The sequence below is a fragment of the Mastigoproctus giganteus genome, chromosome 10, assembly GCF_048544385.1.
Source record: "Mastigoproctus giganteus isolate SK-2022 chromosome 10, ASM4854438v1, whole genome shotgun sequence".
Classification (NCBI taxonomy): Eukaryota; Metazoa; Arthropoda; class Arachnida; order Uropygi; family Thelyphonidae; genus Mastigoproctus; species Mastigoproctus giganteus.
The window spans coordinates 77,263,738-77,277,725 of NC_143584.1; the positions used below are offsets into that span (position 1 = coordinate 77,263,738).

The 13,988-nt window shown below is 38.6% G+C and overlaps 1 protein-coding gene across 1 annotated transcript in view; it reads right to left on the reverse strand.

The window, feature by feature from the left end:
- The window catches only part of Snx21 (Sorting nexin 21), a 77,042-nt gene extending 63,374 nt beyond the window's left edge, over positions 1 to 13,668 (reverse strand). Inside the window, exon 1 of the mRNA XM_090382940.1 lies at positions 13,477 to 13,668. Coding sequence (XP_090239066.1) covers positions 13,477 to 13,648 — 172 coding nt within the window. The 5' untranslated portion in view covers positions 13,649 to 13,668. The remainder of the gene's footprint in view (positions 1 to 13,476) is intronic.
- Between the last annotated feature and the right edge of the window lie 320 nt (positions 13,669 to 13,988).

Sequence of the window (13,988 nt, forward strand, 5' to 3'; positions counted from 1 at the left end):
CTAGAAACAATGCAATGTACCATTCTTCTTACCATTACAAGGATCTGTTGACTATCAGCACCCATGCTCTGCAGGTGCAGGTGCTGCAGGTGCACTTACGATAGACTTGGAGGTTGTCAGACATGGGCTGCTGTACAGTTGTTCTAAGAGGAGATCCACCACGTACCCTGGATTCACAACTGATCCTACCAACAATACCAGGGCAGAAAAAAAGCAGCTAACACGACACTTAATGCAGACTTGGCAGTCAAGATGCACTAATTCTACTAAAGTTAATATCACTAAAAAATTCATCCCTGAAATTTCTAGAACCTACCCAAAGTCACCTTCATGGTTCTTCCTTGGCCTAAATGTCTCATTCCTTACTGACCACAAATCAATCAAAGGAAAATCGGAGGCACTACGTATCATTGATGACCCCCCTGTGTCACTGCAGCTCCCCTGAAAACTGGGACCATCTTATGTACAACTGTGAAATTTACAAGGATATAAGATGTATTTTACTCACTAGGATACATGATAGTGTATCCTTATGAGTTCCAAAAAACCTTGAGCAGCAAGTACTGGAAAACAAAGACTATATTTCCTTCCTTCACCCAGGACTCGTTTGAGAAGCGGAAAACCCTGTCTAGACCATAACCTTTTGACAATCGGACGTTCGCTGGGTCTAAAAATCTAAACATCACTTGGACTTGACTCAAAGAAAATAACCTGGTCTTGACTCTACTTGCCGAACTGTGACCTATGCAGTGCTCCCTCGCACTGTCACTTTCGTTCCCCTCCCCCTCTTTCACCTGATGGAGACATCTCCATCTCACCTAAAGATACCTTTGCTGTCATCCTAAAGGCTCATCCTATCTCCCTCTTTTCTCCCCCTCAACTATATTCTCCCTTTACCACTCTCTTTCTCTCTCTCTCTCTCTCTCTCTCTCTCTCTCTCTCTCTCTCTCTCTCTCTCTTTTTTTTTTTTTTTTTTTTTTTTTTTTTTGTGGTGTCTATCAGGAAGTTCAGGCAACCCTGACAGAGACCAGCCAGAGATTTTGGGACTGCTTGGCTACCTCCCAGAGGTTAGTGGTGGACAATGTTGAGTCCCATCAGGGGCCCTGTGGTGAAAAGCCAGATGACAATGCAACCCAACACTACACTTCATAGAACAACACACTACTCACACTTCTGGCTTTAACAGAGTACTGTTTTAACACGCAGAGTATGCGGCGAAGCTGTGGGAAACCACTGGAGGCACCCCCAACCCAAACACTATACAGTAATACCCCGACTTACGCTACCCCGACTTACGCGGTTCTTGATTTTTTCGTTTGGCAACGCTGCCGCCCACTATCTTCAAGGTCGTTTTTCATATTTTATCGATATACGGTGCGACGGCGGAGAATGAGAGCGAAAGATGAACAAAATTCAACTTTGCTGCTTTTATGTTTTTTATATCAGTGAAGGGGAAACACATTTCACCATAATAACGTAAAAACCAACACAATTCCAGCTATCGGTATAATCGCAAATGCAATTAGATCGAGTTTACTACCAGTTTATAACAGATTTCACTAGCAGAAATGCAACTGGATTTTTATTGTTTTATGGTAGTAACCCCTAGAAATGTGAGGTGTTAATAGTGTATCTCTGCCTTTATGGTGTTGTTTATTCAGTTGCTACATGCGCGCAGCTTTGTTTATGCATATCAAGCGTGCCTCCTCGTTTTGTAATTGTGCTTTATTCCCTAAAAATGAGTAAAATACTTAATTAAAAGGTGTGAAAAGGAAGCGTCCTGGTGAAGACACTGCAGATTCAGAGAGAAAAAGAAAAGCAATTATCGATAAACAGAGGCGGACTGGGTCAAAAATTCTTACCCGGGAAAATTTATAGTGCCCTCATACTATGGTTTATGGCCAAAATCACACTGGCCCACCGGGGTTTCCCCGGTAAGGCTTATGGCCAGTCCACCTCTGTCGATAGAGAAAAAATATGAAATTGTGAAACGCTTTGAGCGAAATGAAAGACCGTGTGATATTGCACGTGCTACAGGCCTAAATGAAGCAACGGCGAAAAGCACATGACAATTGTAAACTTGACAGGTTGAAAATTGAAAAGGGCTCAATTGTAAAGGGCTTAAAAATTTTAGAAAACATAGACTCCAACGAAGAACGCGTTATAGCTACAAAGCAAGGAATAAAAAAATTATTAGCTTGCTACGAAGAAATTCTGTGTGAAAAAAAGAACGCGCTGTCGTCAGATGAATTTGTTAGATTTTATGAAGCCATCGACATCGAAATAACTTTTTTACGTAAGTCATTTGTTTTTTTTTTAATATATATTTTGTATTAATATGTATAAAGAACTGCAATTTTATTAATATTTTTCTTCTAAACTAGTGTTTTTGTTAGTCCTTGGTCCCAATTAAGCAAAATTTATATGTATTTATATGCAAAGTTGTACCCCGACTTACGCGAATTCGACTTACGCGATTTTCGTCGGACCCACCTATCGCGTAACTTCGGGGTATTACTGTACTTACTGAGAGGTCGTGCTAGTCAACTGCTTTCTTGTGCTTAGTCAGTGGAAAAGATTAAGGCATATTCCCGACACCAATAATATGCCATAATCAACCTGTGTTCTACTGTTACACCCTATTAGAGAGTTAGGAGAGAGTGGTTTTCCTTTATTCTAGAAATTAATCTTTTCTTTTGCAGAAATGAGCCATCCACACTTTCACTAAATTTTACCTGTCTCTGTTTACATGGTAGGCAAAAGTGGGGCCCTAGTTTAGATCAGGGTGTTAAAAAAAAAAAAAAAAAACGCTTTAAAAATTGGAGATTACAGAGGTCATGTTAAGCCCCCCCTCTGGTGAGGGGGGCTTCACATTCTGGTGAGGCCAGCACCTCATATGCCTGTTCACAAGTACAGCCCTGTGCAAAGTGCAGCCTTTTCCTTTTATCTACCTGACTGATAATGGTTTTCTTCTTACTAACAAACCATTATAATAATTTCTTTAAAGAATTCTTCTAATGGATTCTGGACTGACTCTTCAGCCCCAAATAAATACTAATACTTTCTTCAAAAATCTTAAAATAAGTTGGGGCACTTATTTTAGGATTTTTGAACACTTTTCTTAACACATATGATTCGTCATAAGCATTTAACAAACATTTCAGTTCCACTTTTGACTTATTAGCAATATAATTTTTTTTGTTAAATCCTTTTATATATCTTTTATAACAGGAACTAACAAGGTTTCTTTTCTCAATTGATGTATTCCTGCTTTTTCTGCCCATTTTAATAATTTACACCTGAATGTCAATACTCTTTTAGTTTAGGCTTAAGTTTTGTAAATTACAGTGTCTGGAGACTAGGCACTGGCGTGGTGATCTGATAGAGATGTATAGAGCCTTGAATGGATTGAGCATGCTCAATACTGATGGGATTCTTCCTCTTGCTCAGAATAATCACCTGAGAGGGCATAAATTCAAATTGAGGAAAGACAGATGTAGGATAGATGTGCGGAAATTTGCCTTTAGCCAGCGGGTAGTTGGTTGGTAGAACAGACTTCCGTCCCTTGTTGTGGAAGTTGATAGCCTAAATAAATTTAAGGCTCAGCTGGACAGGTATTTCGAACGAATGGAGGGGTGAAGTGGAAGTGGGTGGTGCACTAATGTAGTAAAGTATTATCTAAATTAAATTTACAGAAAATAGATTTATAGTAAGTGTACTTTTTCTACATCACTTTTTTTCTACTTTAATCCATAAATAATAATAAAACAAAATATATGTTCCCATTGCCAAAATAACCTTCCAGTTCCACTTTGAACGAAATCCAAAATCCATACGCATCTTGAAAATGTTTATGGTGACAATACTATAGACATGAGTGCAGTTAGACGTTGGGTAAGACACTTTGAGTGAGGAAAGTGATATTGTTGATGAGTCCCAAAACAGCCAGTCAGTAACAACAGACAACAAAAGCTGGATCGACGCATTGATCAAAGAAGGCCACCGCATCACAACACACGAATTGTGCGATGCAGTAAGAAAACCTGCTGTGATAACCATCATAAAGGAACTAGGCTACAACAAAACTTACACCTGGTGGGCCCTGAAAATGCTAATAGAAGTGCAAAGAAGTTAGGAAAGTCATCTGTACAGAACTTCTCCAGCACTGAGAGTGAAGGAGAGGTTTTCCTTTCATGCATAGTCACAGGTGACAAATCCTGTGTCCACCATTATGACCCTGAAATGAAGAGACATTCGATGGAGCAGCAACATCAAAATTCACCATGCAAGGAAAGGTTCAAAACAGCCTTCTGTCGGTAAAGTCATGGCGACAGCATTTTGGGACGAAGATGGGGTCTTGTTTGTGGACTTCTTAAAGCGTGGCAGCACAATCAACTCAGATGAAAATGTGGAAACATTGAACAAGTTGAAATCCTGCATGCACTGTTCTTCATCCCTTTCATAGTCCGGATCTTGCACCTTCCAACTATCACCTCTTCGGCCTGCTGAAGGAGGCATTCTGTGGAACCCATTTTGCAGACGATGACCAGCTCAAGCACAGTGTTTGTGAAGCCATCTGGAGCAAGAATAAGGACTTATATAGGATTGGAATACGGGTTCTGACTCAGAAATGGTGGAATTGATGAAAATGATGGTGGTTTTGTGAAAAAATAACAATGTGTTTATTAATAATTGAGGATTAATTGAGGTAAAAAGGTATAGCTGTAGGAATTAAACTTTCTCAAGAAAAAAAAATAGGAAGCATTACTTTCATACTGCTCCTCATGTGCCATCATAGACATGTTTACACTGCCTAAAAATTTTCATATGCCTCTCTTTATAGTCTTGAACCACTTTTAGTTCCTCTACTCCTAACTTATATGTGACTCCAGGATTTCTGTTCCCACAAATGTACAACGTTACATTTAGAAGCATTGAAGTTTAGTTGCCATTTTTCAGACCATACATACAACCAACATTAAGACACAACACAGGCAGAAAAAATTAACTACCCTACCCACCTTCAAATCATCAGCAAAGTTTGACAGCTTACCTTGAAGGAGAGGTTTTTCTTTCATGCTTAGTCACAGGTGACAAAACCTGGGTCCGCCATTATGACCCTGAAATGAAGAGACAGTCGATGATGGAGCAGCAACATCAAAATTCATCATGCAAGGAAAGGTTCAAAAGACAGCCTTCTGTCGGTAAAGTCATGGCAACAGTGTTTTGGGACAAAGATGGGGTCTTGCTTGTGGACTTCTTGGAGCATGGCAGCACAATCAACTCAGATCAAAATGTGGAAATACTGAACAAGTTGAAATACCACATCTGTAGAGTTCGACCAGACAAAAACCTTAATGAGGTGCTTCTCAACAACGACAAGCCCTGAAGGATCCCCACTTATCACACTGGTCCATCCTGAATGCTAATCATTTATGAAAAACCTCTCTCCTATCTTTTAGCCAACCTACAATTCAGAATGGGAGCCAACCACTTTGTTCTAGTTTCTATAGCAGCCTTCCATGAGAGGGACAGCATTAGAAATTTTACTAAAGTCTAGGTCTTCTTCTTCTTCCAATCACATAGCTCCCTGAGGAGCTGTTGTGGCCACCAACAATTCCTCCAACTGCATCGATCGTGTGCTATATGAGCAGCATCGCAAAGTGTCATGCCCAGAAGTTCACTGATCTCATCCTTTCATCTAGTTGCAGGTCTTCCTCTGCACCTCTTTCCCTCTGTTTTTCCTTCCATTATATTCTTCAACAGAAAGATGCTATGAAGAAGAATTTTAGGCCTGCCAATTTTATTCAATACCCACTCATTTGTTCTTCGATCCAAGTAAGAAATATGCAGTATTCTCCTGCAACACCACATTTCAAATGCCTCAATTTTATTCCTGTCAACTCTTTTCAGATTCCATCCTTCACATCCATAAGTGCCAACTGGAAAAATTAACGAATCAATGATTCTCAGCTTTGTTTTTAGGGGCAGATCATGATCTCTCCATAATTTTATCAGATCAGCGACCAATGTTTAGCAATTGCCTGTCATCTCTTTACATTGTTTGAGCAGTCACTATTTTTATTTATTCTTGACCCTAAGTAATCATCAACTTCTTCAATATCTTGCCCATTACCTTCACTTCACTGGAACCGAGATCATAACCAATCACCATAATTTTAGTTTTACACACATTCAGAAACAATCCTTTTTTCTTACTTACTTCACATACTCTCCTCAGAGTTTCTTTAAGATGAGCCGTAGAATTACAAATTAGTATCATCTGCATAACGAAGGCTGTTTATCTTCAGTCCTCCAATTTTGATGCCAGTCTCTAAATATTCCAAAGATTCATGCATGATATCTTCGGATTAAAGATTAAAAGTCTAGGTATATAATATCAAAATTTACCTGCATCCAACTGTTTAATAACTGTCTAATGACATGGTAATTAACTAGAATGTTCAGGCATGGCCTCCCTATAACAAATTCATGCTGGGATCTATTCATAATACCATACTTGTCAAGAATGCTTGAAATTGCATCCTTAACCATAGACTCCATGATCAACCATACCACAGAAGTTAAATTCACTTGCCTACTACCCAATTCCTTTTTAGCAGTGCCTTTATCGATTAAGGAAACACTAACAATCCTCCAGTCCAACAGGTCTTTTGTGGTCTAGTAAACAGCTTGATACCTACACATAGAGGGATGTGAAAAATGGATGTGTGCTGGTTGAGATGCACCTGGGATCTGACACACTTGGGGATCTTCAGATATTTCTTAAATGATTATAACCAGTGAATGTCCCTGGTAGGGGCTAAAGAGGCTTGAGCCCTTATGATCAAAAATAATGTGGATTTTTTTTTTTTTTACTCCTACATAATGATTAAAGCTTAATGATGCTAAGAATGGGAACAGTTCTCACGAAGCTGCTGGGTTTTGGAGGTGTGTTATGATCAGGGATGGTTTCAGTATTTTCTAAACGGTGGGGCTAAAGCATTGTTCAGGAGCATTTTTTATTATTATTATTTGCTACATGGTGCAAGGAAGCCTGAGGCTTATGCTGCACCAGCCAAAAAAAAAAAAAAAAAAAAACGAGTTACCCGGAGAGAGAAAAGTAGAAAGGAATCATCAAGAAAGCGAAGAATGATGATATCCAGCTCAGGACCCTGGGTATCATCATTCTTCTCTTTCTTGATGATTCCCTTCTACTTCTCTCTCTCCGGGTAACTCGGGATTTTTTTTTTTTTTTTGGCTGGTGCAGCAGGCTTCCTTGCACCATGTAGCAAATAATAATAATAAAAAATGCTCCTGAACAATGCTTTAGCCCCACCCTTTAGAAAATACTGAAACCATCCCTGATCATAACAGCTCCAAAACCCAGCAGCTTCATGAGAACTCCCTATTCCCATTCTTACCTACCTTCACTTGTGTTTTCTCATAATCAGCTTTCAACCAGCTTATCCCAACAGTCATTTTGTTACATTTTCTCTGATACTGTTCATACAAACTGAAATCACGTGATTATAACTATCCCATGCTTCTTTTGATCAATGAAATTCTTAACCTCGCCTTAATCCATTTTGGCACTTTACATTTACAGATAAATCCTATATCTGTAAATGCCAAACTGGATAAATCCCTTGAATATTTCATATAGCATATTTGTATCTGACAGCATACTGAAAATATCTCTCTCCAATTATTTGAGCTGAAGAAATATGTTGTTCCATTATAGTCCCCCTCTCTTGAAATTGTACCCTTTGCTTTTAACCCTGACTAAATATTTTTCTTCAATACAACCAAATTTATGGTTACAGTCTGTTATTAGTTCTTCCACTGTCAAGTTTTTGATACAGATAGGATGCTTAGTAAGAATTAGATCTAAAACAGAAGTGACTCTCTGTTATCTCTTGGATATGCTGGGACAAGTAACAATCATACAGTTTGCTCAAAAAACAATTACTATAAAAATGTTTTTCCGGTCCACCTATTCCAGTCTGTAACAGATAGGTTGAAGTAGCCCACACTGAGATGATCATACTTACCAGCCCGTTTCATCTGTCGAAAGAGATTTTTGTCGTATTTTTCAGTTTCATCTGAAGCACACCCCAATCTGTCATCTTTCCTTGCTGCTAGTTTCACACACACTGACTCAACATCTGTATATCTTGATCAGACTTGGGGAATATTCTTGCCATCTTACCTTCAAGCTATTTTTGATCAAAAGCATTGCACTCCCCCAACTCTCCTTATCTTTTCTGAATACAAAATATTCACCAACATGTAATTCTTCATCTTGTATCTCTGAGTGCCACCATGTCTCAATAAGCCCACCTATATCAGCATTAGATGACCTGATCAAAAGCTCAAATTCATTTAACTTGTTTACAATATAGTAATAGAGGCATGTGATGCAAGAAAGCAAGCATATGAGCTTGTAGCATCAGCCAAAAAAAAAAAAAAATTAAATTAAAAAAAAAATTCACAAAACAAATCACTCTAAACGTTTGTCCAGTTCCTTCTTGAATTTATTTAAGCTATCAACTTCCAAATGACAGATGGAAGTTTGTTCCAGCAATTAACCACCCACTGGCTAAAGGCAAATTTCTGCACATCTATTCTACAACTCTTTCCTCAATTTGAATTTATGCCCGCTTAGGTTCGTAATGTGAGCAAGAGGAAGAATCCCATCAGAATTCAGCATGCTCAACCCATTCAAGGCCATATACACCTCAATAAGTACAAGAGTAACAAGTACAAGACAATGCTGAAAAAAAAAAAAAAAAGCCTTGAGTTAGGGTTGAATTTGAAAGTGTCCGCAATTCTGCCCATACACGATAGGAGGGAGTATAAGATGAGAGCCATGTTGTTCAATTCGGCCCTGGAGAGACTGCGCAAAGCTCAAGGGGGTAGAATTTTTCTCAGCATGGTCTGTGCTTGTTAACAGGAGAGACTGCTTCTACAGGGATGGGATACACTTAAATAGAAAGGGTGCAAGAATATTTGCTGATGCTATCGAAGCAGAGTTAGATAGGTCGGAAAACTGGTGGCTTGGGGGGGAGATACACGGACTAATAGATTAACAGTAGAGCCGCTGGCAGCGGTAAAAGTGATTCTTGCACTACTTCTATTGAAATGCAATTAAGCAGCAGCCTGGAAAGCAAGGCAATGGGAATTTCCAGGACTGCTGGGAGCCATAGTGGAACAAGTAAATACATGGGCTGTGTTAGGGTAACTAAGAGAAGAAACAGGTGCATGTATACTTGCAGTAAACCAATGCTAGGAGTACAGTTAATAAATTTATTATTATTATTATTATTATTAGCCATATGGTGCAAGGAAGCCTGAGGCTTATGCTGCACCAGGAAAAAAATAAATAAATTCCCGAGTTACCCTGAGAGAGAGAGAGAGAGAGAGAGAGAGTCAAAAGTAGAAGGGAATCACCAAGAAAGAGAAAAATGATGATACCCAGCTCAGGACCCTGGGTGTGCCAAGCCCATACTCGCCAGATGTGAGCCCCCGGAGTTTGACGAGCTTGAAATGCTAGTCAAGACATTAAAGGCAGATATTGTTGGAATATCAGAGGCATAGTGTCACAAAGACATAAGCAGTGCGGAACTGGAATTTGGGGAGTACAATGTGTACAGAAAGGATGACAGGACAGGAAGGGAGGAGGGGTTATGCTGTTAGTTAAGAAACACAAAATCTAAGGAAATGCATCCAATTGATGTTGGTGGACAATGCAATGTTGAGTCTGTTTGGTGTGACATAAGCACTGGGAAAGGAAAAATGTGAGTAGGCGTGTGTTATAGGCCTAATGAATCTGATGAGTATAATGAGCAATTGTGCAGAGAAATAGAGTGGGCCAATAAATTAGAGTGTCTTATAATGGGAGATTTTAATTTCCCGGATATTGACTGGAATTTGTGGGATGGTCACTCATACACTAGCAAGGCTTTTGTGGATTTACCGGATTGTTTTCTACAGCAGCATCTTTGGGAGGTAACCAGAGGGAGTAATACTCTTTATCTGATTAACAGTAGGGATCCTTCATTCATTAAGAATCTGTAGATAAAGGAACCACTAGGTGGCAGTGATCACAGTGTGCAGAAGTGGGATTTACACAAAGAGGTAACAAAGTGGCTTTTGTGGATTTACTGGATGTTGTTTTGTACAGCAGCATCTTCGGGAGGCAACTAGAGGGAGTAATACTCTTGATCTGATTATCAGTAATGATTCTTCATGCATCAGGAATCTGCAGATAAAGGAACCACTAGGCGGCAGTGATCACAGTGCGCTGAAGTTGGATTTACTCAAAGAGGTAACTTCCATCAAGGGTAAAGGGAAGGGTTTTTGCTTTCGTAAAGGTGACTATGGTGGTTTGAGACAGTATTTAAATTCTATATAGTGGAACCAACTGATGACGTTACCAACAGAAAATTCAAAATGGGAAGCATTCAAAGAATTAATCTTGGAAGCTACTAGGCTTTTCATACCAGCAAAGAAATATTGTTCAAGATTTAGGCCTATATGGATGTCAGATGAACTAATTAGACATGTGACAGAGAAGAAAAATGCATGGGATACATATAAATTAACATGTGACACAGAAGCCCATGATAGATATAAGCTGGTCTGTAACCAAGTTACAAAGGAGGTTAGGCAGGCGAAGGCAGATTACACGAAATCCTTGGCAAAGGACGCAAAGAAAAACAGCAAACAGTTCTTTAGTTAAACTCTAGAAGGAAGGGGATGAATCAGATCGGTCCACTTGATATCGATGGTTCAACTGTTGATGATCCTCCTCAGGTAGCTAACAAACTAAATGAATATTCTGCATCAACATTCACACATGAGGAGTTATTCAGGGAGTGGAATGCCAGAGGTGTATCCCACTCTGGCAGTGAGCTAGATAATCTAGTAATAACTGAGAGTAAAGTGGAACAGAAATTGTTGAAGATAAACACAAGAAAGGCACCTAGGGTGGATGGAATCTATCCAGTTATATTATAAAGGAGGCAGCAAAGGAAGTAAGCAAACCCTTATTCATAATTATGAGAGCTTCCCATGGACTGGAGATGTGCAAATGTGACCCCAATCCACAAAGGAGGATCAAAGGGAGACACAGGTAATTACAGACCTGTTAGTTTAACTTCTGTTCCATGGAAATTAATGGAGGCACTGGTTAAAGAAGCATTGCGTGATCATCAAGACAAGACTTCAGTTATAGCTTGGACACAGCATGAGTTTGTTAAGAGGAAGTCTTGTCTGACTAATCTGATTGGATACTATGATGTAGTTACAAAGGAACTGGATGCAAAGAATAACTTTGATATCATATATTTAGATTTTAGAAAAGCCTTTGATACTGTTGAACATGGAAGACTGCTGCACAAATTGGAGCAATGTGGCATTAGAGGCAAACTGCTGCTATGGATAAAGGGATGGTTGAGTGGGAGAAGAGAGAGTGATAATCAATGGACACTGCTCTTCATGGACTAATGTTATTGGTGGTGTCCCTAAGGGTTCAGTGTTGGGTCCATTGTTGTTTTCTGTATTTATAAATGATGCTGATGATGGTATATCAGGCTTAATGTCCAAGTTTGCAGACGATACAAAGGTTGGCAGGGTTGTTAATGACACTAATGACAGTACACTGCTGCAACAGGATCTAGAAAAGTTGAGCAGATGGGCTGACAGGTGGCAACTGAAGTTTAACATTGACAAATGTAAAGTACTACATATGGGAAGCAGTGATCCCACAGTAACATATCAACTCTGTGGTACCACACTGACAGTGGTAGAGAATGAAAAGGACCTGGGGGTAATTGTGCAGGCAGATATGAAGTTTTCTGAGCAGTGCAGATGGTCTGCAAGAGTAGCTCATGCTGTCTTGTCAATGATGTACAGGAATTTTTCTAGCAGGGATAAGGAGTTGATTATCCCCTTGTATAAGGCAATGGTCAGACCACACCTTGAATTCCATATACAGGTCTGGAGGCCTCATTTTAAGAAGGATGTAGACTGTTGGAACAAGTACAGAGAAGGGCAACAAGATTAGTGAATGGAACAAAGAAGAAAGGCTTAAGTTTTGCAATTTACAGTGTCTGGAGACTAGGCACCTGTGAGGTGATTTGATTGAGGTGTATAAAGCCTTGAATGGTTTGAGCATGCTCAATGCTGATGGGATTCTTCCTCTTGCTCAGAATAATCGCCTGAGAGGGCATTAATTCAAATTGAGGAAATAACGGTTTTAGGATAGATGTGCGGAAGTTTGCCTTTAGCCAGTGGGTGGTTGATTGGTGGAACAAATGTCCATCTGTCGTAGAAGTTGATAGCTTAACTAGATTCAAGGCAGAACTTGACAAACATTTGGAGCGAGTGGATGGGTGAAACAAGATTTTTTTTTTTTTTTTTTGGCTGATGCTATATAAGCTTGCTTTCTTGCATCATGTGCCTTTGCTAATGCTAATGCAATCAGATCAACTCGCAGGTACCTAGTCTCTATATTCCTGGTATTACTGTACAGACAAATTAAGTTTTGCATTTTATTGCTCTTGACAATCCTGATACATCACTTAGTGATACATCGCAGGGGGAATGATACATCACTTCTGGCTAAAAATTACAGAACAACAACATTAAATATTATTTAATCACTTATTATTAAATAATTTATTTAATTATCTGTTATTTATTTAAAGCTCTTCTGCACTCTAAAATCACTTTGTCCACTCAAGTGGTAACTTACAGCCAACAAAAATTTTCTTCCTGATTTCAGTGTTAAAATTTCACATCAGCAGATGGTTTCCTTCCCATAATATGGTTATATACAGTGTTATTTTTTAAAATAGGTTTTCATCCCTTGTTTCAAAATCAACAATCAATTATCAATAAAAGTATATAAGTCTAAAATTAATAATAATAAAAATGTTAGTATGGGTTTTTCCCAAATTCTCCAACCAAACATATCAATGAAGGGGAAGGTGAAGGAAACGGGACAAAGCAGTTGTCATAATACAATAAATATAGGTATATAAAATTTTACCTAACGAAAACCGGGCTAAATGGTCGTCGAATTTTAGATTTACATGTGTTACCTTCAATGTCGAATAGAGAACATTTACACCGGGGGAGGGCATGTAGCATATGTACATTTTGTCTTATTACTTAATATTTACAACATATATATATGTTACAAAAACTCTGTATATTTATAAATATTATAATAATAGATTTATAATGTGAATATTCTAATATTAAAATAAAAATTGCTATTTTTCCCAGGGGGAATGATTTTATTTTATTCCACCGGGGTAAAATTGCCCTCGGTCATCCCCCCTGTGTTCAACCCTGGTTATGTTAATATTTAGCTTAGTAATGGCAATGGCACATACATAAATTTTAATTTATATAACGCCAATTACACACAATGCAACAAATTACACACTTCTTTTTCGCACTTACGAATAGCACTGGAAGTTGTTCCTCCCGTTCCTGCTTGTAAATCTGTACTCTCAGCATCACTGAAACTGAGGCGGCCCCCAACCATATCAGAAACACCAAGCTCATCAAAGTCTTCTACTAGTGAAGTGGCAGTGTTCTCTTCGTCGTCAGGAACAAGCAAACGACCAAACATAGCTATTTATATCCTAGGATAACGTTGACACAAGATAATCTATATAAACATGTTTACTGCTGTCTTATCTGATAACGCTAAAAGTCAATAAAAGGATGACATTTTCGAACCATTTACAATCAGGAGAGTTTATAAAATTTATATTTCTCATCGTTAAGTATTCATTTACAGAATATATTTATCCCACAACACGATAATGTAACCAGTAAGTGCAAACTTGCATTCAGCGACATCTATTGATCTCCACAATCCCGATGAGAAAAAATGCATCACATTTTATCCCAAGATAATGATTATTACATGTGTTGCTATTAATTTAATTCAAATTTTTTCGGTTATT